This window comes from Echinops telfairi, unplaced genomic scaffold (assembly GCF_000313985.2).
Source record: "Echinops telfairi isolate 266 unplaced genomic scaffold, ASM31398v2 ScPeMD7_7469;HRSCAF=8507_1, whole genome shotgun sequence".
Lineage (NCBI taxonomy): Eukaryota > Metazoa > Chordata > Mammalia > Afrosoricida > Tenrecidae > Echinops > Echinops telfairi.
In genome coordinates, this window is record NW_022111373.1 from 99,133,048 (window position 1) to 99,160,529 (window position 27,482).

General features: G+C 44.9%; 1 protein-coding gene across 2 annotated transcripts in view; it reads left to right on the forward strand.

The window, feature by feature from the left end:
• The window catches only part of ARL15 (ADP ribosylation factor like GTPase 15), a 501,286-nt gene that overhangs the window by 9,858 nt on the left and 463,946 nt on the right, over window positions 1–27,482 (forward strand). The window contains exons 2-3 of one of the 2 annotated variants that reach the window (XM_045285123.1): window positions 22,319–22,336; window positions 25,081–25,137. The exons of the other annotated variant lie outside the window; for it this stretch is intronic. Of the exons in view, the coding sequence (XP_045141058.1) occupies window positions 25,084–25,137 (54 nt within the window). The 5' untranslated portion in view covers window positions 22,319–22,336; window positions 25,081–25,083. The remainder of the gene's footprint in view (window positions 1–22,318; window positions 22,337–25,080; window positions 25,138–27,482) is intronic. 2 annotated transcript variants of the gene reach the window in all.

Genomic DNA, 27,482 nt, shown 5'->3' on the forward strand with positions numbered 1-27,482 from the left:
ATGTGCTCCAGTCTCTCCTCCTCTGCCGTCTGCTCCTGTGTGCTCTGGTCAGATATATCCTTCTCCCGAAGCTGCAGATTCAGTGCCATCCTTTGAAATAAATTCTTCTCGGGGGAGGGGCAGGCATTGGTGCTGGGACCAGCCCCCCAGACCTCTCCTTCATCCCTGCCATTTGATATAACCAAAACTCAAAGCCAAACTCCTCACTGCCATCAGTTGATGCCAACTGCCCCTGTGGGTGTCTGAGACTGTAACTCTTCACGGGAGTGGAAAGCCCCATATTTCTCCTGCGGAGCGGCTGGTGGTTCTGAACTGCTGGCCTTGTGCTATGCTACTAGGGCTCCTAACATTTAGTATGGTGCCTGGTGAGTAGTGGGACACTACCACATATGGTGCAGATGTTTTACCTGCACCATCTGACTGAATCCTTCTATTTATCACTGACTTACATGAAGGTGAGGCTGGGCTGGGATCCTGAGACCCTCAGAGTGTCAGGGTCTGGTGTGCATCCAGGAAGACCCTCCCAGGGCCAGGGTTACAGCTCTGCTCCTGCTGGGAAATCTGCCTGCCTCTTTACCTTGTGCTCAGAGTTTGTGTGTGTAGTCTACTCTTACTGGTTACCCACACTCTCTTTCACTGGTTTGCATGTGCATCGGTGTCAGGCCTGCTGCTGTTTTGCACACAGTCAAAAACACCTTCATGACTTTGGTAGTAACTAGACATTGGAAAAGTTGGGGTTGCAGGACACCCTTGTTTATCAGGACCCTTTGTCCCTAGGTCTGCTGGGAATGAGTCAGACCTCTGGACTGCTTCTCTCTAAGTTGAGGACTTATGTCTTTGGAACCGTTTCCCTGTGGGTTTCCTCCCTCTTTCTTTCTTTTTAAGGGGGACAGCTTAAAATCTGGAGCCACCCAGGACTATTGGTTATAGCAAATAAGGACTAGATTTGTTCCTATTCGATTGGGCCCAGACTCAGAAACTCCAACAAAATAAAGGTGCTGTCAGAGTTTTATGCATAATTATTAAAAGTTCAGAAGAACAGAAAATATTACAGACTTCTGTCCTCCTACCCACCATGATGACAATTGTCAACTTTATGCCATTTTATCTTCAAAATTCTCTGGCTCTTTTGAAAAAGTCACGGAATGTTGAGGATGCAGCAAAGTGTCCCACTGTGTCCCGGTATCCCCTTCCCAGTGCTCAGCTAGCCCAGGGCGGGGGATGGTTCCCTGCTTGCTTTTGCCCTTTATTGGGCGTGCACAAATAGCACATAGTACGTGTGTGTGTGTGTGTGTGTGTGTGTGTGTGTGCAACAAATTCTGTGGAGACGGTACCATACTACACTTCTCTTTTTGAAACTTGACTCCCCCACCTCCGGTTTTGAGTTGCATGCTGTTTACGGTGTAGATCACTGGGTGTGCTCTTTCTATTTTTAGATTGGATATTACCAATTCAGGTTTTATCTGTGGAGATCTTACTTTGTATTCTGCGAAAAGCTGATGGAAGAGAACAGAGATTGACTTTGTAACTTTGTGTGTGTGTGTGTGTGTGTGTGTGTGTGAGAGAGAGGAAGAGATCACTTGCTTTTTGTGTCACATGTGAGTCATACGAATTATTTGATGGGATTGTATTATGTTTATCTTTATTATGATTTTATCAATGTATGCTTTCTGGGGTAGAACAGTCATTTTCTAATCATATGAATGGAATCATGTTAATTAATTACTCATGTGCACTGGCTCTATGTATTCTTGGACTGAGATGATTTTGATAGCCTGCTTATTATGAAAGTAAAGGCCTAATGAAAGAAATGTGGAAAACAGCAAAGCACAGTGGAAGAAGAAGCGATGGGGATGGTGGTTAGCATGCTCGGCTGGAGGTTGAAGTCTGCCCAGAGGTCCCTGGGAGAAAGGCTTGGAGATCTATGTCCATAAGCCATTGAAAACCCAGTGGAGTACAGTCTCCTCTGACAGGTGGAGTTGTCATAATGTAGAGGCAACTGGTTTCCTTGGTTTGATCATCTAGCTATTGAATACCCGTTGTGCTGTGGGCCTGACCTCATAGTATAAAGATAAGGCTTTGTAGTCTGCTTGTATTCACTTAGGATTTTACCCAAATCTTTTTGTACACTATCCTGTTAAAACAGTCTACTTAGCTAGTCACCCTTTTGGTGAATATTTTAGGTTTGTTCCAAATTTGACGGTTATAAATAATCTGCAACGCACATTTCCTGTAGGTACTTTTGTATTTCTTAGGACAACCTGTTCCCCAGTGTGAAGAGTAGTGGTTCCGTGGGTGTTCCTGGGCACTTCTCTAGTCTGTTAATGAGGCTTGTCACACAAAGGAGCCGCAGTGCTAGATGGGTTTGGGTAACACACCGGATTGCTAGCCACACGGTCACCGGCAATTTGAATTCGCCAGCTACTCTGGGAGCGAGATGAGACTTTCTGCTCCTGTAAAGATTTACAGCCGTGCCAACTCACCAGTCAGTTCTACCCAGGCCCCCAGGGTCCCGATGAGTCAGAATTGACTGATGGGTCGTCGGGAGTTTGCTTTTCTGTTTCTTGTGGTTAATGTGCCTGGTGTAGCTATAGACAGGAGATTATTTACACACAGGGTTTCTAAACATTTGGGTTATCTGTGCTTTCAAATAAAGTTCTAGAAGTAGATTTGCTAAGGTACGCCAGCATTGTCAAGCTCTTGGTATTGATTGAGTTAATATTTGTAATGCTTGTAGAACAGCACCGGGGCATCATCAATCCCTGCTTATAAATCAAGGTTATGTAATAGTGAGAGGGTGATAGTGTTGCTAATTAATGTTTGAGAATTGACTCTGGGCCAGATTCCGCAGGAAGTGCTTACTGTGCGGTCCCTGTTAGTCCTTTCAGCAACCCTCTGCCAGGTAGGGGTTATTACTCCTGTTTTATGGCAGGAGAAATTCAGCGTCATGAGTCAGCATCAGCTTGGTGGCGGCTAACAATAGGATCCGAGGGACCTGAGTAATCATAGCTGCTGCGCTTTTTAGAACGCCAGTGACATGTATGTAGTCCTAATCTGTACCTGATGCGACAGAGAAGAAAAACAAATGACTTTGAAGCATCGATTTGAGTCCCAGGTGTTCTATTATTGGTGTGATCTGACTCAAAAAATTCACTGCTATGGAGACAGTTCTCTGTTCATAGGGACCCTATGAGGCAGAGGAGAACTGCCACCGTGGGACCCCAGGACCAAATCCTGAAGGGAATAGAAGGCCTCATCTTTTTTCAGAGTGGCTAGTGGTTTTGAACTGCTGACTTTGCAGTTAGCAGCCCAACCGTAACCCAGTTACCACCAGGGCTCTGATTGTGTGAAGTGTTTCCCGAATCTCAGTCCATAGCCAAATAGGAAAATGAGAATGTCATAAAAGGTTAGGAAAAAGTTACATGCAGATTTAAAAGCTTAGGATTATTCCCCACTTTTTGTGACTCTTGACGCACCCTCTCTATTCTGAAATGGCAGTGTATGGTAAGGTCTCGCTCTTAAAATGTCATTATCGGGCAGAGTAAAAAACATGGGAATCCTGAGCCAATCCTGACCTTTCTATGCCATTAGAGATTTAGTCTCAGAAACCCATCAGAGCAGGCCTACTGCGCCCTGTTACAGGGACACTGAGTTGACATCAGTTTGATGGCAGCGAGTTTGTTTTATTGGTGCGATGAATTCATTAACATTGCACTTGTTTCTAAAGGAAACTGGTCGAAGGCAAATGACCCTTGACCTATAATCTCATTTGCAAAAGTCAGATGTCAAATGAGGCCACTTTGAAGACTTTGCGAGACTGTAATTCTTTAGGGGAGTAGAAAGCCTCGTTTTTTAACCTGTGGAGCTGTTGGTGGTTTTGAACTGTTGACCTTGTGGTTAGCAGTCCAGTGCAGTCTAATGCATCACCCACTGTGCCAACGGCCACTCACAGACATATGTGAGAAAACGAGCACCAGCCACCCTCTGATTGTCATTTCACGAGGGACCCTGAGCTCTAGCAGCAACGTACCCTAGAGTACTCCCAGATCCCTGAGCAAAATAATTCACTGTGTAATTGATTTAGGTTGCTGTTGTGAGACAGAGTGCCTTCAGGAGTACCTAACCAGAACAAGGCTCAACCCCCACACCTGAGCACATAAGACGACGCTGTCCTTGCTGGGTGCTCTCAAGTCGGTTCCCACCCATAGCAACTGCTGCCCAGAACCGGAGGAAACACTGCTTAGTCCTGGGCCATCCTCACACTTGTTCAGATGTGTGAGCCCATTGTTGCAGCACCTTTGTTAATCCATCTTCTTGAGGGCCTTCCTCATCGAATACTGTAGTGCAATGAGAAAGAACCACTGATGTTTAAAGCAAAATGGAGGAATCCTATAAGGAGGTGAAATGAAGCAAACAAAAACCAGAGCACTGGACTTATGTCAGGAGTGACCTTGTCCTGAGCACCTTCAGAGGGCTGGTGCACACAGGGGAAGCTAGGAGCCGAGGGAATGTCGGCGTTGCCTTGAGGCCTTTCACGAGGTTCACTTTGGAGGAGGAGAAGGATGGGGCTGAGACTGGAGGGGAGGGGATGTTGAGTAGATGGGTAGTTCTTTTTAGCCGGGGAGGGAGGTGCTAGACTTGAGATGGTTTTAATGCTGATGAAATCGAATGTTAGGCCTCTTTTCAATGAGCAACTGAATTATTGATGGGCGAGGGCTTTGAGCAGAGTGGGAGGGAAGCAGCTGCAGTCATGAAGGAGGAGGAGATGATCAGGGAAGTGACGGCATTGTGGTCCATCACCTAGTGACCAATCTGGGGGCTTGCCTGATTGGGTTCTTTTCTTTGTAACTGTCTGGGATGCACATTTATTTTCTATTGAGCCCTAGGTGTCATGTTATCTTTTCCCCCTTTCCTCCCCCCACCCTCGTGGCCCCTTGATAAATTATCATTATTTTCTTTTCCTTATTTTTCAGATCATTTTGTTGGTGGCTCTTACAACTCTTGTTACAATTCACACATCAATTGTATCTGACATATTTGTACATCTATTGCCATTGTTCTTTTCTAGACATTTACTTTCTATTGAGCCCTTGGGTCCAGCTCCCCCCACCTTGAGTAACTACTGAGAAAGCTGGAGGGAGAGGAGGTTCAATGTGGCCCAACAATCAGACGTCAGGATGTAGGATAGCAGAGCTGTAGATGGAGCCGGTCACCAAGGTGAAGACTCAGCTTTGTGGCAGTCAGTGTATAAAAGATGGCCACGAAGGTCAGGACCAGTGAAACAGGCATGAGGTCATACAGTCACCATGTGAGGTGGGCTCACGAGTGGGGAAGTTTTCAGGATGATGGGAGGACTTGGGCTGGAGCAAAAGGCTGAGCCACATGTGAAAAACCCTCAGTGGGTGAGGGCCGGGTTGTTAGACGTCGTCATCAATAACGGGGTTTAGAGGACACTAGGAACAGCTTGTGTCATGAGTCTTGAAATGAGCAGGACAGCTTAGCCTACAGGTGGAGCAGAAGTGTCCTGGAGGTTCTGAGGGGGACTTAGAAGGACTTAATTGGACCACAAGGTAGAGCCTAGGTTCCCATACTTAATTGGCTTACTGCCCACTTTTCAGCAAAAGCAAAACAAACAAATTACTGAGCACCCCCCACCCCAGCAATGAGGACTTTTGTACTTTGGCCCACATTCATATTCCAGGATCAATTGTAAGTTATCTTTTTGCAGCGCACCCTGGATTGTTCCAGAAGCTCTCTGCCCTAATTATTATTATTAATTGGGAGTTAATATGTATATCATTCCATAGTTCAATCATATCAAACGGAATTGGATAGTTGCTGCTATAGTCAGTTTGCAAACCTTCTTTTTCTTCTGGACTACTTGCCGTTGTCTCCTTTTTACTACCCCCACCCCCACCACTGAAACCTCCACCGTAGAACCCCCAACCCGTGTTCTACTTGCTTAGAGGTTCATCAGCCCTGGGTTTCATGTACCCAAGACACAGAAAAACATAGAACAATTTCAAGAGGGTGACTTCCAATGACATAACACCTCTGAGATACACCCTAACATGAACAAACAATACCCAACCCAAACCAAACATACAGAAAATGTTGGAAACCAGATCAGGTCCAGCATGCATCAGAGGGAAGACCCCTTGTCCTTTTACCCACTCTGGGAAACACTGAGGCAGAAAGCGCATTGCCCAAACCTTTGGCAGATGTGAGGAACCATTTGTTTAATGGTTAAGAATCCCATAAGCTTTGGGCTGAAATATGCGTGACTCCACCACTCTGTTTAACTTTGGGTAAATTAGTTACCGATACACTTTTCAATTCTTCACTTTCGTCACCTGTGAGGATTATCTGATATACCACACACACTCTTAGAACAGTGGCGTGCACATCCTCCCTACCACCTCCTTTTCACCCTCAGGGTAGCAAACTCACGTCGTCATTTATACGAGCAGCATCTGCCCAGAGCTTTACTCGGTTAATCCTCACAACCCACTGAAGTAGACCAGCGGTTCCCGACCTTCCTCATGCCGCTGCCCATTCATACAGTTCCTCATGTTGTGGTGACCCCCAACCACAAAATTATTTTCATTGCCACTTCATCACTGTCATCTGCTATTGTTATGAATTGTGCGACCCCTGTGGAAAGGTCGTTCGGCCCCCAAAGGGGTTGCGACCCATGGGTTGAGAACCGCTGGAACCGATCCTAGGTTCAGCTTCATTTTCCCAGCGCCGGAGCACAGAAAGGTTAAGCAGCTTGTTCAAGGACCTGCAGCTAGTCAGTGGCAGGGTTGGGATCTGAACCTGGGGAGTCTCTGAGGCTTTTAACCAGAGGTGCATCATGTATTGTCACACCAGCATCAGCGGCAGCAGCACCACTGTGCTCATCACCTCTGCCGCCGCCACTGCCACCCCCACCCCCACTGTGCAGAGGGGTCTGTGGAAAGGCTGGGAGGGAGGAGGGGGTGTGAGGTTGGGTTGTTGGAGAAGGCCACTGGAACATGAAAGATGGTGGGATTAGATGGTTTTCTAGAAAATTCGACCCAAGTTAGTTTTATGATGCTGCGGGGAGCCCTGGTTCAGAGGAATAGGCAGATGCACAGTTACTCGATTCGTAACCCTCAGGGTGTCTTCTTGTTGGGAAGGCCGTACTCTGCCAACAGGGGTGCTTGTCCAAGTGGGTCTTGCTCACTGGTGGGTGGGGAGCCTGGGCTCTCCTGAGGGACTTGGCAGCCACCTGCTTCTGTCACACAGGCAGGATCTATTTGGAGGCCACGCTGGGTTTGGGTTCCCGCCGTGGAACCAGTCTGCCAGGGCAGGGAACTGGAGATGTGGGACTTCGCGCCTGGAAGCTGATGACCGCCTCCGCCTAGACCTTTTCCCTGGAGCTCATGTCAGTCACAGGCGCGTGTGTGCTGGAGCCAGGAGTCTGGTCTGCTGGGCAGGCTGCTTAGCTACCTTGGTGTGTGATGTCCAGAAAAATTGAACAGAGAGTGATTGGATGGATATGAACTCAGAGTGTCATACTGCAGAAACAGAATATCTTTTTCCCCCACCCCGCTCCGAGAGTTGACTTTCTGATCCCATCCAGCCCCCTCCCCAGCCCCTCGACGTGTATTGAAGCACTCTCTTTTCCTTCCAGCCCCTACCAACAAAAACCAAGTGGGGCTCTTCCCAGGCCTGCCGCAGACAGTTTGCTGTATTGGCCACAGCACAGAGGGGCCTGCCCAAGGGGTCCAGGGCGGGTGACATTTAGCCTTGTTTCGTCTTGAGCCCCTTGTAAATTGGGGCAGAATTCCTAAGGGGGCTAGCCAAGGCTCCCTCTCAGGCTCTGTCGCTTCCTCTGTGACAGGATAAAGCATTGTGTCACAGCGCTGGGCCTCTTAGAGGTATCCCCTGGTTAAAAAATAATACTAAAATAAAGAGAGGCTGGCACTGGAAGGGAGTTCGAGGAAAGTTTTTTGTTATTGTTAACCTGGGATTTTTGTATATTCCCCAAGGACTTAGGGTAGCATTGCCACCAAAAAGATTCTACACTAATTCCATTCATTTTTTTTACCCTTAGCAATCTCCTAAGTTCAGGGCCAGATAACTGGGTTAAAGATACGGCAGGTGTGTGTGTGTGTGTGTGTGTGTGTGTGTGTGTGTGTGTGTTTTCAGTGGCAGCTGTGTCTGATTTACAGGGGTGAAAGGTCCTGGCGTGGCGGCCGCTGTCCTCAGGCCGCTGCTGTTTCTGGCTGTCACATAAATCTGGCCAAAGGCAGGCCGCTCACTTTCAATTAGCAGGCAGCTTTCCTGAGGCCCTACTCTGGATTGATAATGTTGTTTGGACCTTTCATCTTCTCTTTTGTTGGCATGGAGCTTTCTGGACGTCCCCTCCTTCCCCACCCTGTGACTTACTGGCCAGTGTGTTAGCCCTTCCTCCCCTGTGAATGTTCCCCGAGAGGCAGCGTGCTGTGGAGGAGCAAGCAGATTTACTGGCCAAGACTGCTGCCCTCTGTCATTTTGAACGTTTCCTGACCCTTCGAGTCACCGAGCTGGTGTGGGACACTGGTGGTGGCTGGATTTCTCTTTCTCTGTTTAATTTGCTCTCTGATAATATTTCCCTTCTTGGGACACGGGAGTCCCTGCTCGTCAGCAGGTTGGAAGTTCAGAATGCAGTAGGTGTCAGGTGGGGCAGCTTCCCTGCTATCTGAAAGCCTCCGGAGCAGCAGTTCTCAACCTGTGGGTCATGACCCCTTTGGGGGTGGAACGACCCTTTCACAGGGGTCACCCGATTCATAACAGTAGCAAAATTACAGTTACGAAGTAGCAATGAAAATAATTTTGTGGTTCCGGGGATCACCCCAACACCAGGAACTGTATTCAAGGGTGGTGGCATGAGGGAGGTTGAGAGCCACTGCTTGAGAGCAAGCTAACACTCTGCCACAGGTGAGTCACCACGAGTCAGAACGGATTTGATGGCCCCTGTCTGCTGTTGTTGTATCATTATGTTTCTCAAGCGCGCCATGTTTCCCTTGGCTTGTTGGGGCTTTCAGATGCTGAGCCTTTTGGACAGGCTTGTTTGCTCGCGTTGGGGCTCCCTGGGCTGTGCTAATTCTTTGTCACTTCTTAGGGACTCAGCTGCCAATTTTTCTGCCACTGAAACTAATAGGAAAGATAATCCTGTGTGCTTGGCCCCTTGCTTTTCCTCCCCATATGCTTGTATTTGGCTGGGGGTGCACTACTATTCTGGGCACCTTTGGAAAGACCCAGAGGATAGTTTGTGTTTTTCTTCTTCTATGCTTACGTTTTTATCCTGAGAATCCATTGTTGTTTTGTCTGTTGTTAGGTGCTATCGAGTCAGTTCTGAGCCACAGTGACCTGCGCACAACAAGGCAGGATGTGACGTGCTCCTGCGCCATCCTCACAGTTGCTTCTAGGCTTGAGCCCCTTGTTGCAGCCACCGCATTCATGTTGCAAACGATTATATACGTTTAATACGAAAGAGTGAAATACTCCTCTTTCAGGTCCTATGGTAAGAAAAGATGATCAGTTGCTGATTCTGAAACTCTTCAAATCTAATTCTTTGTTAGATGCGAGAGGTCAGGTACAGTGAAATAACTTGTAAAAACAATTTATTTTGATAATGAACTGTGCAAGATATAGCCCATATTTTAGTTTGCACGCAGGTCACCATTAATATGCCTTGGTGGTGTGGTGGTTACAAGTTGTGCTACGATCCACGTGGTCAGCAGTTCTAAACCACCAGCAGCTCCTCGGGAGAAAGACTGGGCTTTCTACTCCCACAGATAGTTACAGTCTCAGAAACCCACAGGGGTCACTGTGAGTCAGCATTGTCTATGAGTCAGCATGGGCTCCATTGCAGGGCGTTTCTGAAGGTAACATTAACCACCAACATAAGAACCCTGATTGTGATGAAGATGGAGTTGAGGAAACAAGAAGGTGCAATCTCCTGGATGGTTTGATTCCCCCTTTGTCTGTCTTAAAGTGATTCTCTTCCATTTCCCCACATCCAGAGTCATTGTAAGTTCATCTTGGAGACAAAGATTGCTTCTCTCAGTTCTTTTATGCTGTTACGGTGGGTTCTCATACAACGACAGCAGCAACAACACTGGTGACTATTCTTCCCAGAGTGGGCATGGCCAGCGGTTTCCTGATATTATGAAATTAACAAGGAGATTTTACCAAATGACATTGTAATCAGTGCTCCTCTGGCTTAGAGGAAACATGGTCACTTTAGACTATTGATTTTAATTCATAGGAGCAGCCCTGTGTTCAATACCTCCAATTTATTTGTTACAGAATTCTTTACAGAAACATATCTGCTAGGGGTTAGAATGGTATCCCTGAGTGGGACTCAACTACTAGGCAAAAGGCTGCCAGTTTGAATCTACCACCTGGGGGGATGGGCCTGGCAGTCTGTGTCTGGTGAACACCCTATGGAGCCATGAGTGGTAATTGATTCAACAGCCCTAAATGATAACTAAAAACATACTGCCATCGAGTTGATTCCGACGTACCGTGAACTTACAGTGCAGGGCAGAACTGTGCCTGTGAGGTTTCTGGGACTATAACTACTATGGGAGTAGAAAGCCTCATTATGATTTTAATTGGAGTGGCTGTTGGTTTTGAACTGCTGATCTTGGGCTTAGCAGCCAGGTGGGTAATCACTGCTCCACCAGGGCTCCTGCAAATGATAGGACCAGGGTTCTAAATATTCAGGAAGGATGCATGTCAGGTTAGTTTTGGGAGAAGAAAAGCTCCACCCTCTCTTTCTTTAAGCACCTCTTTTTCTTTCCTATGTGATCTCACTCAACACATGTATATTGAGAGCTTGATATTTGGTGGAATTCTACTCCAGTTAACCTAACACACTTGAAAGCTTGCCCGCCACCACAGTGTTGTTTAAATAAAGAATTCAGAGCGCTTCTGGTACCTCAGCCTACCTATGAATGATTTTGACCTCTGGGGATAACCCTTTTACCTACTGAGACCATAGCCTGTAATGTCGGATGCAATACAGTACTTTTGGCTTATGGGTTAACCTTAAGTAACAAGGCTGACTTAAAGTTTTTTTTCCTTCTGCAAAGGACCAGATAGTCTGCATCTGTGAGCCACATTGGTCTGTTTCAGCCATCTTTGTACTAAGAAAACCTCATAGATAAACACATGGGCATGGCTGTGTTCCATTACAACTTTATTTACAAAAACAGGTGGGAGGCTGGGTTTGGTTAAGGTCATAGTTTCCCAAACATTGGGCTAGAGGAACAGGATTTACCTTCCTGAAAAAGAGAGGTGGTTTTGCATAAGTCCTGCCACCTCCGCCCCCGCCATGGAATCAGAGTTTTGGTTTCTGTATGTGGAGGCACCTTAAGGTATTGCTGTGACCAGCGGCTTCATTTACTAGCAGGGTGTACAGAGTAGCGTGTGGATTTCCAGACCTACGCTGAGAGGGTCACATTCATAAGGAGGCTGATACGGGCTCAGGGCACGGAGGGAATTTCTCATCAACATTTGTTCATCTGCTTTGGTTGGAAAGTAACAGAACAGACCTGGCTGTCCACCTGTTGGGGAGGGTATAGAAGGGGTTCATGCTTTTGGAGGGAAGCTCAAGTGGGTGAGAGATTCCTGTCGCCTGTTCCCTTCTCTGATGGCTCTAACGTATCAAGCTCTTCTCCTCACCTGATCTGAAGGTATTTAGATGACACTGTGGTGGGGGGCAGGCTAAGTCTCTCTTTTACATAGGAGACTTCTGTTTTCCTAATCATTTTATGCAGAACCCAAGATATTTTAAATATTTTGCTATACACCTGTTGCTACTTTGTGTTTGCTTATTACTTTATGTCCTTGTTGTATTTTATATAACAACACAGTAGTGAAGGTCTTCACGCTGCTTGGGTAAACATAAAACTCAATTTAGACATCTTTGAGAGTTGAAGGCTTACCTTGTAATGAACTTGGTTCAGAATTTTTGTTTTGCTTGATGTTAATGAAAAGTAGGATTTCAACAGAATCACAATTGTATTATAAGTAAAACATGTTTTTTTTTACATCTTCATTGTGATTTGGGTGAAGGTTTACAAAACAGATCATGAATTTTACATTCAACAGTTTATGTACAGTTTGTTTCAATTCTCTCATTTCAATCCTTCCGTGTGCTGCCACCAATCCCACTTCCTCACAAGGATTCACTGTTTCCTTTCCTCCTCTTTTCTAACCCTGTGTCCTTGGATAGCTGCTGCCCTGGTGGCATAGTGGTTGTGCTTTGGGCTGCTAACCACAGAGTCAACAATTCAAAGCCACCAGCTGCTTCTCTGGAGAAACATGCGGCTTTCTACGCCCATGAAGAGTTACAGTCTTAGAACTCCCCCTAGGGGCAGTTCTGCCCTGTCCTAGAAGGTCACACTTTGTCCAAATAGACTCAATGACAGTGAGGGTTTAAAACATTTTTTTTTAATCTTAAAAGCTTGATTCTTCTAACACAAGTGTGAATTCAGTTGCAGACCTGAAAGGTGCCAAAGGGGTCCCTCCTCACCTCTTTCTGACCAGTAAGTCTGGTCTCCTTTATAGTTTTGAGTTTTGTGCCACGTTTTCCTCCTACTCTATCCAGGAACTTCTTTCCAGGCAGCTGGCAGTGGTAGCCAGGCACTTTCTAGTTCTTCTGGTTCTGAGGGGGATGGAGACAGATGCATGTTCTATTAGTCTGCTGGTATAATTATTTTTATGTGTCCTTCAGTTTTTATTACTTCCATTTTCTCTGTATAGAGAGACCCATATTTACACCTTTGATGGCTGCTCACAAGCTTTTAAGATCCCAAGCACTGCTCATCAAAGTAGGGAGTTGAACAATGCCTGTGTGAGCTATATAATATTATGGCAGTAGACTTTGGTATCTGCCAAGACTATCAGCCAGTGCCCCCAGGCCCAGTGACTCATTCCCTCCAGATGTTTGCTTATATCTAGGAATGGGGCTCTCTACTCCTAAGCACTTAGTCTCAGACACTCACAGGGCAGGTCTACCCCGTCCTATAGGGTCCTTAGAAGTTGACATTGACTTGATGGCAGTGAGACATTTTCCTAACTTTGCTTCCTGTGTGCCCTACCACATTCACGAATACATTAGCAGCAAAGTGTTGCAGGTTTTAAAGTAGCTCCCTGTGTACTCCTTAGTTGTGCTTCAATCAGAAGGCAGCGTTTTATTCCGAGACGCCTACTCACAGTCAAGTTACTTTGGCAGCACACGTTAACACGTGGGTGATCTCTGCTGATTTCAAACTTCACATACAGCACACGTTTGTACGTGGTTTTCTTCATTTCAGTCTCTAAAATAATTAAACGTAAATTTCATTTTCTTTTTAAAAAATTGTGGAACTTCTAATTTCCTTTTGGGAGCTCTATCTGGAGTGTAGAGTTTGAAATTGGGATCTGACCTAGGTTCTGCGCTGCAAAGCCAGACTTGGGAACATTAGTAAATTCCTGTAACTCTTTTTTTCTTTCTTTTTTTCCACCTGAAAAATAGCACACCTGGTCTTCACCAACGTTGTTCTACGGACTGGGGGAGGTGGCCAGAGTAACACACCCAGCCTGCTGTTGTTGTTAGTTGCCATTAAATGGGCTTTGACTCCTGACGATCTTACTCCTGCGCCGTCGTCATGGCCCCTGGTTGGCTTGAATCATTATCGCCACTGTTGTGTCATCCATCCCATGAGCGTTTCCTCCCTCTTTGTTGTCCCTTGACTTTCCAAAACACAGAGTCTCTCTCTGGATACCATTCTCTCCTAATAATACGTCCAAAGTGAGAAGCTGGAGAGCCACCGCCCTCGCTTTTAAGCAGGACTCTGATTGTGTTTCTTCCAAAACGGTTTTTTAAAATTCTCTTAAAAATAGTTTTTTGGCATATAATTCACACTTCATATAATTTAGTAGTGTAATCATATTAAAAAAAGAGTTGTACAATCATCACCATAATCCATTTTAGAACATTTTCTTTCTTGTACTCATTGTTACTATCTCCCTATTTCCCCCCAACCTCTCCTGCTATACCTGCAAGAAGCCTTTAATCCAGTTACTGTCTCTATGGAGTTACCTATCTTGGATTTCATATACAGAAAAACATACAAGAAATCAAGACAAACAGAGAAACAACCAAAAAACAACAACAACAACAAAGTAAAACAGATAAAAACCTCAATCAAAAAGAAAGCCGAAAATATTAAAAACTAGAGCAAATTTAAAATGGGTAAAAGAGAGATCAAATGATAAGCTATTAAATTTTAACTTACCTGCATCTGTAATCATCTGCTTTCCAATGCGGTCTGACTGGTTTCTTTGTTCACTTGGCAGTCCAGGGTCTATTCACTATTCTTTGCCAACACAACAATTTGAAGTCTAGCTTTTGCATGCCTAGGAGGCCATTACGTATCATGAAGAGACTGTATTTTGTAAAGGAGAGAGTAACCCTCATTAACGCCGATGACACAACAATCACAACTGTGGACTCACCCCTTCCAGCCATCATGGATGAGAACAGCCTAGATGCCATTTCAGTACCGTGTCTGCGGTCACCGTGTTGGAGCTGGACTTGACTACAGCTCACAACAGCAGGACACTCTGTTAGAGCCCTCAGCTGCCAACTGCAGAGTGGATGTTCAAGTCTATCCAAGGCATCTCGGGAAAACGGATCCAGTAAGGTACTTCTGAAAAACCAGCCATTGAACATTCTGTGGTGCACAGGTCTACCCTGGCAAATGCGGAGTTGCCATGCACTGGAATTGACTGGAGAGCAACTGAAATAGTAGTATTATTGATGCTTTTCTCTCTGAGGACATTGAGTTTCAAGGCAACAAAGTAACTTTTCTAAAATCATATCTTGAGTGTCTAGCTTAAAGTACACACAGAGAAACAAAAGGGAAATTAGATTCTCTTTTTTATAAGTAAGGAGATTTTTGATTCTTTAAGTGGTTGTTGGATGGATTGCCTGACAATTTACAGTTTTTGGTGGCCCAGCCCAGTAATTTAGATAAATTAATATGGAGCTACTGGCTTCATAACATTGGAATATTTTGAGGACTTCAGCTCTAGATTTGAGAGTGTAAATATTATGCTCAAGGAAAAGGTCTAATGATGAGGTCAAGGAAAGAATCTCCAGCTCAAAGTTTTTATGATATTAAAGCAGAAAGCTGTGCTGAAGAGTTGTGTTAACTTAGGGGAATGAGCATAAACCCATATTTTTTAGAGTAAAATCAGCTGAGGCACCTACTTTTACCACAAAAACTGCATTAAAAAATGTGCATCAGCAAACGTGGTGAAGAAAGCTGATGGTGCTTGGCTATCAAAAGCTATGGCGTCTGGGGTCTTAAAGGTCTTAAAGGTAAACAAGCATCCATCTAGCTCAGAAGCAACAAAGCACACATGGAAGAAGCACACCAGCCTACGATCAAGCGGTGTCTAAGGGATCAGGCATCAGGCATCAAAGAACCAAAAACCTATCATTGTGAATGCGGGAGAGTGCAGATTGGAGACCCAAAGCCCATCTGTAGGCAACTGGACATCCCCTTACAGCAGGGTCACCTGGAGGAGACGAGCAAGTCAGGGTGTAGTGTAACAATAATGAAACATACAACTTTCCTTTAGTTCTTAAATGCTTCCTACTCCCTACCCCCCACTATCATGATCCCAATTCTACCTTACAAATTCAGCGAGACCAGAGGATATACACTCGTACAGATAGGAACTGGAAACACAGGGAATCCAGGATAGATGATCCCTTCAGGACCAGTGCTAAGAGTGGCGATACCTGGAGGGTGGGGTAGAAAGAGGGAACCTATTACAAGGATCTACATATAACCGCCTCTCTGGGGGACAGACAACAGAAAAGTGGGTTAAGGGAGATGTTGGACAGGGTAAGATGTGACAAAATAATTTATAAATTATCAAGCGTTCATGGAGGGTGGTGGGGTGGGAGGGGTAAAATGAGCTGATATCAAGGGCTCAAGTAGAAAGCAAATATTTTGATAATGATGTCAACAAATGTACAAATATGCTTGACACATGGATGTATGTATGGATTGTAATAAGCGTTGTACGAGCCCCCAATAAAATGATTTTTTTAAATGTGCTGAAAAACTCGGCTTATATATGGTATATTTTTCTTACAATAGCGAATAATGATGCGCTTATCTAATAGACAATAAATGACACCCAGCTGGATGCTTTACATTATAAAATAGCCTTGAAAAGAAAAATAATAATCCTAATGCTGCATAGTAGAATGCTGAATGATAAATCACTAATGGCATTTTGTATAGTGTAAGCTGAAATCTATAGTTCAATGTCAGTGTAAATGATCTATCTGGACACGATTGTGGGACCAGGCTAGACATGAATACGTCGGTGGGCTGAGGTACTGGTTCTGTTGAGGCAGAGTGCTAGAAGCTAAGCCCTCTGGCTTCAGAACATCTCTTGCTTTGAGGACTCAGACTTTCCGGCCTGTCTTGGTGTTCACAATTTGTGGTGAGAAGTCACAGGAGCTAGTCCTGTAATGTAGATAAGGGCACTTTAGCCGTGCCAGGAGAATACAGCAGTGACTAAAGCAAGGGTGTTTCCAGTGTGCGCATGCTTAGGAGATTTGTGGATGGGACTCAATTAAAAAACCAAACAAACACAGATACAGAGTTCACTGCATTTCCTTCCCGTACTTATTTCATCCACACAAGTATCCAAAGAAATAGCTATCACTGTTCCCCTCACTGGATGCATGACAAATGAAGGCCCAAAGCAGATAAGTAACTTGCTGAAGGTCACATACATTTTAAGTTTCAGGACTAGGATTTGATTCTAGACGTTCTATTTTTTTCCCCTCATAATGTCTCCCTGAACTGTTTTTCAATACAGGTATTTGTGGCATGTTGAATTGAGCATGTGATGCTGTGAAGTCTCACGGTAGCATGTGCCAGGGACTTGGGGATCAAAACCGGCGAACGTTTCCCCAGCATTCTTTTTAAGATTGCCTGTAATAGTGGTTGATGTGCTCGGCCACTAAGCAGAAGGTTGGTGTTTTGAACCGTCAGCTAATCCTTGGGAGAAAGATAGGACAAGTGTGCTTCCATGAAGATTTACAGCCTTGGAAACTGATGGAACAGTTTGCCCTCTCGGTCCACTGTGAGTCAGAGTAAACCCAACAGCAGTGGGTTCAGTTTAATATTGTCAGAAGGAGCCCTGGTGGCACAATGGTTCAACACTCAGCTTCCAGCTCAAGGGTCCGTCGTTCAAGCCTGCAGAAGTTCTGTGAGAGAAAAGACCCAGTAATCTGGTGCCTAAAGATGGCAGCCTAACAAGGTTCTACTCTCAGAAGGCTGTCATGAGTTGAATTCGATTCCATGGCACCTAACAATAGAATGACCATGCCCACCTCGTAAGTAGCAACCATCCACATTTTACCCTGTGTTGGCCATTCTGACCCCTCGCCTTATTTTCCTTCAGGTTGTTGTTAGGTTCTGTCGAGTTGGTTCTGATTCACAACAACCCTGTCTACAATAAGTGAGGAGACACTGCCCTGTCCTGCGCCGTGCTCACCTGTTCTTACCTGAGTCCATCCATGCAGCCACCGTGTCCCAGGCCCTCCTCTTTCCCCTGGCCCTCTACTTTACTCGGCATGATAGTCTTCTCTAGGGTCTGGACTCTCCTGACCGCATGCCCAGAGCACGTGAGAGAAATGAACGTCCACTCTCCTGGCCTCTACAGGAGCAATCTGGTGATGCTTCTTCCAAGACACATCTGTTTGTTCTTTTGGCAGTCCACGGGACTTTAGTGTAATTCGCCAGCCCCATAATTCCAATGCATGGATTCTTCTAGCCTTTCTTAGTCAGCGTCCACCTTTCACATGCATATGAGGTGATTTGAAAATACCACAGCTTGGGGCAGGCACATCTTACTCCTCAAAGCAACACCCTGTATTTCGACCCTTTAAAGAAGTCCTGTGCAACAGATTTTGAGTTTTCCTTCTTGACACCGAGCAACATGTGCCTTAACTTATTTTGTGTTTATTACCAGTCTCCACCACTAGGGTGTAGCTTCCATGAGAACAGCAGCTTTGTTCGTGTTGAACCCACGTTAAGACTCAGCCTGGCACCAAGTATACGTGTGGCCGTGTAGTAACACTCACTGTTGGCTAACTGACTACCCTGGGCTCAAATTCGCTGTCCCACCCTGTCAGTTTGATACGGATCAAAAAGTGGTGGAAATGATGACAAGATTAAAAACCAAAACAACCCCCAAATCAAAAGCAAAACCTAAAACAGATTCACTGCTATCAAGTTGGTTTCAACACACAGTGGTCCAGCATGGGGTTTCCAAGACCGTAAATCTTTATGGGAGCAGACACCTTCATCTTTGTCCCCCTGAGCGGCTGGTGGATTTGAACTCCTGACCTCTGGGTTGCAGTCCAATACTTACCGGAGGGCTCCTTATTGTTCTATTGAATAGATAATTAGTTTCCTCAGGAAAGTAAACTTAGAAGTCATTTGAGAACTGACATGCTTCTGTATACTATGTACGAATATTAAACCCATAGTTCAAAGTGGCTCCCAGAGCCCCTGCCATCACAGCTGTATTTTGCACAGCTGGAGAGACAAGGGGTGGGCGAAGCTTGTAGCTCCCTCCTGGAAGACTTTCCAAACTCTCTGCTTACATTTCATAGACACATGGCCATACCTAGCTACAAAGGCGGCTGGGGAGTATAATTTTTTCTCTCTGAAATACACTCCTCAGCTACACGAAGCCATTTCCCCACATACTTGCATCTCTCTGGATTGACTTCACTTGCGGTTACTGGTAGGGTTAGCGGTCTCTGCTTTTATATGTCTTCTCTGTCTTGGAAGTGTGTTAGTTGGGGGTAGACTAGAGAAACAAATTCATAAACACACTCGTGTGTAAGAGCCCGTATACAAGAGCAATTGAATATTGAGAAAACATCCCATCCCTGTCCAGATCAAGTCTGTAAGTCCTATATTAGCCCATATGTCTGATACCGATCTATAAAGTCCTCTTCAGACTCATGCAACACATGCAATGATGCCGAATGCAGGAAGATCACAAGCCAGTGGGTGCAAAGTCTTGTGCATCCAGTGGCGGTAGAAGCAATTCCGCACTGGCAGGGGTCCCTATGTGGCTCCTCCAGTTCCCAGGTCTATCAGCATAGTGCCATGTGTTTTGTCAGTAGAGTGTCTTTCAGGGCGTGAGGAGAGAGAGAGAGAGAGAGAGAGAGAGAGTGTCAGTCTGTCTCCTACCTCCAAGGAGGAAATACAGGAATCCCCAGAATCCTCAGGGGAAGGCCATACCCACACAGAGAGAGGCCTCATTGACTATACAATGATTGACAGGCGAGACTCCACCCCTTCACTGTTAGTCCTCTCAAATTGACAACAGATTATATGACTACCACAGGAAGTAAGTATGTATGTATTTGTTTTTATATGCCTGTCTTTTGGTTTCTTTAATTTGTTTTAATTCGTCGTCCTTCACCACCATGCATTGGAATTGACCTGAAGGCCGTGAGTTTGGTTTCGGTTCAGAGCTTTTGATTCTTCATGACCGCGATGTTTACCTTTTGCATTCTTTCTGCTTGACCGCCAGCTGCTGCATGCTTCATTTTTAACTCAAGCTTTCGGGAGCCTGGGACTGGCCTAGTCTAGTTCTTCTTGCTGGGCCACGCTGTGGTGGTTGGCTTGTTTAAGGATGGACTGACTGCTAGTTTAATCAACTATAGCCATCTTGCTTCATGGGCCTTATTATCTGGCGGGGGTGTATCGTGGGACCAATAGGCTTAGTCCCTGCCAAATGGAAATTCCTTTCGCAGGGAGTTAGAGATAAGTCTTAAAACTGGTGTTTTAGATATTATTGTGAATGAATTTTGTTGTTTAGGCAGTTAATCAATTGGCACCAACCACTCCTGTCAGATTGAGAAGTGATTATTGGAAAAGAATAGGAGGGTTTTTATGGCTTATAACTTTAGACCTCACAGGCATTTATATCCTGTGTTGTAGTTCTTGCTTTTTGTCAGGCTATTCTGTCTGAAATCATTTTCTTCTAACATCCTTTCACCTGGCTGTTAATCTTTTAAGACTCACGTTAGCAAGTGCCTCTTTTAGAAAGTCTTTCCGGTCACTCCTGGTGATGGGTTCCGTGCCTACTTTGTCTCCTAGAAACCCTTTGCTCAGACGTCACATTATGCTGGTCTCACTTGTAGTGCCATTGTCTGCTACCAGGGTGTTCAATCGCGGCTTTCTCCTTTCTAGCCAGAGCGTAGGTTAAAAACAAACAAGCAAGAACAACAACAAAGCAGGTGTTTTGCGAATGATGGCAACATATGTACAAATGTGCTGGACACAAATGATTTATGTACGGATGGTGAAAAAGAGTGGTGTGAGCCCCTAATAAAATGGTTAAAAAAAAAAAAAAAGAACAACAACAACAAAGCTCAGCCTGCCCCCTGACAATTAACATCTTTTCTAGAGAGCCCATAATCCAGGAGAGGCATCTGCTTTGGCTGCCTCCCTGGGTCACTCCTGCGCCTCCCAGGGGGTGTTATCTCCCACTTTGGGAAACACTGAGCCGGAAGATCTTGATACCAGGGTTTGACCTTCGGTCACCTAGTTACATAGCTGTGCCTATTACAGTAAAGATGTGGAGCAAATGATTTCTCTTCTCTGACTTTTGGATGTGATTTTTACCCCAGTTCCTGGTAACAAGTGAAGGACTAAATCCTCAAAGGTAAGTGGTACTTAACTTCTTACAGTGAGATTTTCCAGAACAGTAACTGTTGCTACCGTCCATCATTTGTGCCCAAATCTGTACTTGCTTAGATATCCTACATGACGTTTAGAGATGTTTGAACTCGTTGGAAACACTGCCAGGATGGAATCTACAAATTCAGAGCTCATGAGTTTTTGTTTCCTTTGGCCGGTTTTTCTCTCCTCAGAGCTGCTGGTCCGTCCAACTGCCCATGGGTAACCACCAGGCCAGCAGGGGCCCTTTCATTTTGTATTGTTTTGACTGTCCTGTCCAGGTGGCCTTTTAGACACCTGCAGTTATTTCTGCTTGGTGGCTCTGTGGTCACATTTCACTAAGACGTTCTGTGGTAACTTTCCGTTGTCCCCTAACAGCCAAGGGCAATAACTCCTCTCATGAATTGCTGGTTGATCTCATGTATTCCACCCACAGATAGCTGTCGATTTCCTGGGAAGTATGCATCTACTTGGGGTGCTGGTCGGTGGCCCTGTTATAACGGAAAAGGTTCACAAAATGGGGGGAAGTCAGTTTTGTCAGCTTTGCTGACAAATATTGGTGAATATTGCTTTTTGGGCTGTTTATCATCCTCACGTGCCCTTCTGAATACACTATTAATCATTCTGAGGAACAAAACTCTCCACATCCTAGAACAAAAATTCATTTTATTGTGTCATGAGAGTTTTCTTTTTGGGGAAAATAACCTCTCAGGTTATTATGGTACTTGTTAAATAATTCATTGTTAACATTTTCAGTGGCAACACGAACAGAAGGAGATCCCAGCCCTGAAGTAGGTGCCGTGCCATTCCGGGAGTTGATTTCAAGTCTGGGGGATAACGCCGCATGACGATGACAGACCCACTCACTCAGCAGGATTCTGCCCACTCAGTACTTTGGGATCCCCCCCGCCCCCCATGTACCTTGTGGACACTAGGAGGGTCTTCTCGCTTCACAATCTCTCAGACCCTGCATCTTTGCCTCCCACTCCCTTTGTGTTTGAGATGGTAGAGCCTACTTGACTTGCTTTGGAAATAGATGATCTAGGCTGGAGCCTGTAGATGTTTTATACTGGCAGACTTCATTCAAAAAGCACAAAGAAAAATGTAATGCAAAGATAATGAACTTTTCCCACAAACTTTCTGAAGCTCCCGTGTATTGGTGCTGTCGTTCTCAAGTGCTGGATTGGATATTTTAACCTGCTCATTTTTATCACAAGCAAAATTCTAGAGGAGACATAAACACGACCATGTTCTGGACTTTTATCAGTCCGTGTGTTTGCACAGAGCATTGAAATTAGGGCTGTTAATCATGCTAAATATTTTTTTAAAGCAAGTCTCTTAGAGGAAGACAAGTGTGGTAATAGAACTGAAATTTGTTGTATTTTGACATATATATACACATACATATATATGCAGTCATATATGTATGTATGACTAGACCATAAATAGCATTTTCTGTCATCTTGTTGAAGATATTTTTCTCCTTTATTTTCATGCTTACCTTTGACATTTCATAGGGAAAACAACAATAAACTGTAAGTAATCATATCAATTTCAAATCAAGTTATCTTTTTCTTGCTTTCTGGATTATACATTCCACCCCGCACTCCCCCTTATTTTAATAGATTTTAAGCACTCTGTCAGTTGGCTTTTAACCAGGTCTCTTTTCGATGTGTTCAATCAGAGGCTTTAAAATAATATTCTTTAGTTCTTTCGCAAGCAAGTATAGATATCGGTATTGGAATGTGTAGTTGAAGACCACTACGTCAGAGGTTAAGTGGGAGAGATTCCTCCTTTAATCCCGCCCTCATTCCCAACTGTACCTGCGATCTCATGGGTTTACCATTAAAACAGGTTTTCAAGTTGACCACTTAAGCTGAAGAAAGAATATTCACTAGTCATTTAAAATGTATTACCAGGTCTCCCATTACGATTATATTAAACAGAACACTCTTTATATCTGACTCCCACCCATTAGCTTGAAAAGGCTGTTCTTGGGACGCTTTTTGTTAGAATGAGTTTAGCGTGTATGCACTGGATGTGCCCATTGGTCTGATTAGGGATGTTCACGGGTCAAGCAGTGCTTGTCCAGACTGGAGAAAGAATGAGGTAAGATGGGGCGTCAGGAAGGAATATGAAAACAATGACAAAGAATAAGTGGAGGTTTGGTGATCCCAATAATAGTATTTGTATGTTTGGGCATGTGAGAGAGAAAGGAGTAGAACATAGGTTTTGGTCATTAAAAGATAAATATTTTGCCCTTTTTAAATGATAGTGTCCTTCAAAGGAGTTGCTCTGTGCCTCCAGCTCTTTCTGTGAGGAGATACCTCCTTTCCCCCTTATTTAGTTTTCCACTCATTTAGCTTTCGTTCCACTAGTTGCCATTTTCTCCACGTCTTGCGTGCTTTCATGGTTGTAGACAACGTATCTGTTACCCACCACTTGCCGCTGTCATGTTTTCACTGGAACAGTCTAGAGATACCACTGACATGAACCTCGTGTAGCCGTCACTTATATCCAGTGCCAGTGGGATACCTGTGTTTCAAAAGGAGGGTTGCTCCGTGCCATTGGGATCAGGTTAGGCTGAGCGGAACACATCAGTCTTTTAGCCAGGCCGCGGTCATTCCAGGCTCCAGACTGGCATTGTGGGGAGCTCGACTCCTTCGCCTGCCATTGTCTGGACACCCTCACAGGATTGTGACCGCTGGACCGCCGCGGACTCTCAGTTACAGTCCAGCAAAGGAAGGTGGCACGGTTGGGGAAAATTGGTCCTTCTTCAAGTCAGTTCCCTGAGCTTCTCCTTCCCTGCCATCTCATGACCCAGCATGTAGTCACACGACAACTCCCAGCTCCGAGGAGGGCTGGGAAGTGGAGTCTTTCGTAGAAAACAAGACAGTTTCTCCTGAGGAAAAAGAACCTTCCCAGCTTTCTGAGGCAGTTGTTCACTATTAGATTGCACATGCGTGCATTGCGGTGATTTTCCACAGTGGGAAAGGAGGCACACACTGAGTCTTAATCTCTGAAGGGGCCAGTGGCAGCATTGTCCTGGGTTCGTCTCAGTGGTGTCTCCTATTCAAAATAAACTCAGGGCAGCTGCAACAACAACAACAATAATAATGCCTTGCTAGTAGAAATGATCCGTGATAGTAAGTTATCAATCAGTTTTGGTTTTGTCTAAAAAGGATAGAGAGAAAACAATCCCAACCAGTGAATATTTAGAGATCTTTTCAAGTTTTTAAAATTTTGAATTTTCATCGCCATAATACTTATTTTGAATATCCATACATATAGTTACTGGCTTCGGAATCCTTTTCTTATTTTTTTTTTCTGTAGCCACACAGACTTCAGCCTATTTTGGGCATTGTCTGCAGAGGCAGGAGCCTCTTGTAGAAGCAGCCTGATGCCGCTTCATGGCCTTGAGAGAATGATCTCCTAAAGCCTTTTGGCTGTCCCGGGAATCTGGGGTTCTGTCTCTGTTCACTGCGGCGGCTGTGGCCTCAGAACCTTCCAGGAGAAGCGTTCACCTGACAACCATAAACCATCATAACCACATGGACTCTATAAAGTTAGAGGGATTGTGACCACGCACTAATTTAATGTGCTAAAAATAGCCTTCCAAGTACAGAAAAAAGAAATCAGCACTCATGTTTGGTAAACAAAAGGTTTTGTGAGTGGGCTTGGATTTTCAGGATCTGAATTTCATTTGCAATTGAGAATCTGAGAATCTAAGCTGAGAATTGCTAGTGCAGTCCTCAGCCTTCACTTCTGATTTTAGTCTGTTCAGAATTTCAGCTTGTAACTAAGAGATTTCCCCTTTGTTTCCCATGGTTACCTCTCGGTTCTAGGGCTGTAGAGCTTTAAGGTCTGGCAAGAGCTGAACTAGAAAGAAAACATCTTTATAGAATTACTGTCAGACTTATCATGAAAGATTGTATGTTCGTGTAAGATTTAAGAGAAAATGAAATTAAAACCGTACTGTAAATCATAGTCCTTGAGTGATGCCTCTGTATAGGCTTTCTATTCTCCCGGTAAAGCAGTATACCCCAGGGCTGTATTATCCTGTTTTATTTGAGTTAGCCTAGCAAAAGCAGATAAGAAGGAATAAACTCAAGCACTTGCTCATAAAGCAGATGTCGGCACACAATAGATTTCCTTTGGAAAGGGCGTGCAGAGCAAGGGGGAAGAATTGAAAGCTTTGGTAACATGTTTGCTTGTAATCTCTTAGTCTCATTTTAATCTTGTAGAGATTAAATCTCTTATTCTTATTTTAATCTTGTAGAGAATGTCTGAATGTATCCAGATCTCATTTGCGGTTTGTAGAATTGGCATGTACACGGTAAGCGATGTATATTTTTGCAGTACACAGCTATGAAACGATGAAGTACCACTTGTTGGATAGCATGGGGAGTGGCGGGAGGGCACATGTACACAGCCAGTGTGAAAATGATGAAGTTGAGCACAAGCATAGTTTATTAGGAGACATTCCATTCTGAGATGTAGCCCCCAGAGAAACTGGTGCATAATTATAAGAAGCTCTATCAGGCAATGTTGCTAGCTATAGTATTTAGAAAAGTTAACATGTTAGAAATTTTATGGGTAAGTATCAATAGCAGAATGGATCAATACCTTGCAACATTTGAAACTTTATCATAGAATATGAACTAAAATATATATATACAGTGAACTACAGTTAACATAATAACATTACAGCGTGAATGCATCTCAGAACACGTTGAGTGAACGAAACAAGCCTGAGGGAGATATATGTGGTACGATTTCAGTACTCCGAAGTTCAAGATGACAAAACCACTGTAAAATACATTGTCTTAGGGCAGTGTTTCTCACAGTGGACGATCCCATCCCCAGGGGCACTGGAACGATCCCGGCACGCTTCAGTCGCAGATGCCCACACTTTGTCTTGGATTATGGGTTGTAGGCCGTACAAAAGTTACTCATTGTCTACGGAGCGCTAAGTGATGTTTTCTCTGAAAAGGAGGCAGCTGGCCAGATTAGTTTGGGAACCTTTGTTTTCAGATCCCATGCATTGGAACTCCAGTAAAATAACTCCACATAAAAGGATAACGTCTACGTTGTGTTACCTCTAGGACAGTGGCTCCTCGGTTTTGCCCTCTAGACAGCCTGTGGCACAATATCTGAAGATATTTTGGGTCACCACAACTGAAGCCTGTGTGCGTGTGTGTGTGTGTGTGTGTGTCTGTGTGTGTGTGTGTTTGTGTGTCTGTGCGAGCATGCGCAGACATACACTAATGGCGTCTCCTGGGTAGGAGCCATGGGTATTGCTAATCACCCTACTGGCTAAGTACTTAGAGTTTGTCTGTTCCCAAATATCTGCAGTGCTCAGGTTGCGAGGGCTTCCTCTACAGCTACGGAGGGAAGAACAGGGGTTCAGAGTTACCGTGATATTCTAGTCCTTCACCTGGGTGTTGGGCATGTTGGTGTTGCTCTCTAATGATGCTTTACTTTTCACATTTGCTTTACACAGTTCTTTGTATGGATGCTTGTGGGAAGTGAAATGGCTGAAGTACGGGTCTTCTATCTGTCCCAGAGGGTCTGGTCAGTTTCACCATTCCACCAGGCATGTAGGCGAGCCGTCCTAGAAAGAAAGGAGAAGAATCCCGGGACCCCCAAGAAAGAAGAGCCACCTGTGGGGCGCGTGTGGCTCAGCGGCATTGGAGGTCACACCACCAAGGCCGTGGCAGAGAGCAGAGGAGCAGCCCCGAGACCGGGAGGCAGAGTGGTGGGCTTCTTGACCTGTGAAAGAGGGACCAGGAGGCCTAGGAACTGAGGACCAGAGAGGGAGTGCACAGTGGCCTAGCTGAGCAGAAGTGTTGTGGACAAAAGAACTGTATGCCTCACACTTTGTAACCATGGTTGTGCGTATTTTCCGTGAGTTCTGTGTGGCCATGGGAGTAGATTATTGAAGCCAGCAGAGGTAGCGAGGCTGGGGTCTTCATGGGGGAAGAGGGACAGCGGCGGTTGGAGGCTTGTCTGATCTCTGCCTTACGGCAGGAGCCTGGATTGCGCTCTGTGTAGCCAGGCCCAGTATGGCTCTCATGCGGTTCTCTCAGCAATACAATTCGCAACACAACCATACCACCAGATGTATGTGGGATTTTCTCCTCGCCTGTTGGTGTTACACGGTGTCATTTCATTCAAAGGTCTTGCATGCACCCACTTCTTAGTTTGGGAACGTGGGGCTGTCCCTATGCCAGTCATTAAAGAGCATCTCGGTCTCAAGGCTCAATGACAAAATGCCTTCCTGGCTTTTTCTTTTGACGAGGCCCAGGCCCGGCAACCTGAGACTCTGGGCAGGAAATGCAGTGATGTTTATTTTTATCCCCCTTCTACCTTCTACGTGAGGCCAGAACACTTAAGGAAATCATTTAAATGAGTGATGTAAGACTTCTGAGTAAATGCTGTGACAGCGGGTTGTAAATTCCAGGCAGGCTGGAAGCCCACCTTGTGTGTGTCCTTGAATCTTCCACAGTACCTTGCACAATGAGTGCTCAGTAACTGTATCTTTTATTTATTTATTTTTGATCATTTTATTGTGGCTCATACAATTCATTACATACATAGATCAGTTGTGTAAAGCACACCTATACATTTGTTGCCCTCATCATTCCCAAAATTTGCTTTCCTCTTGGGTTCCCGGAATCA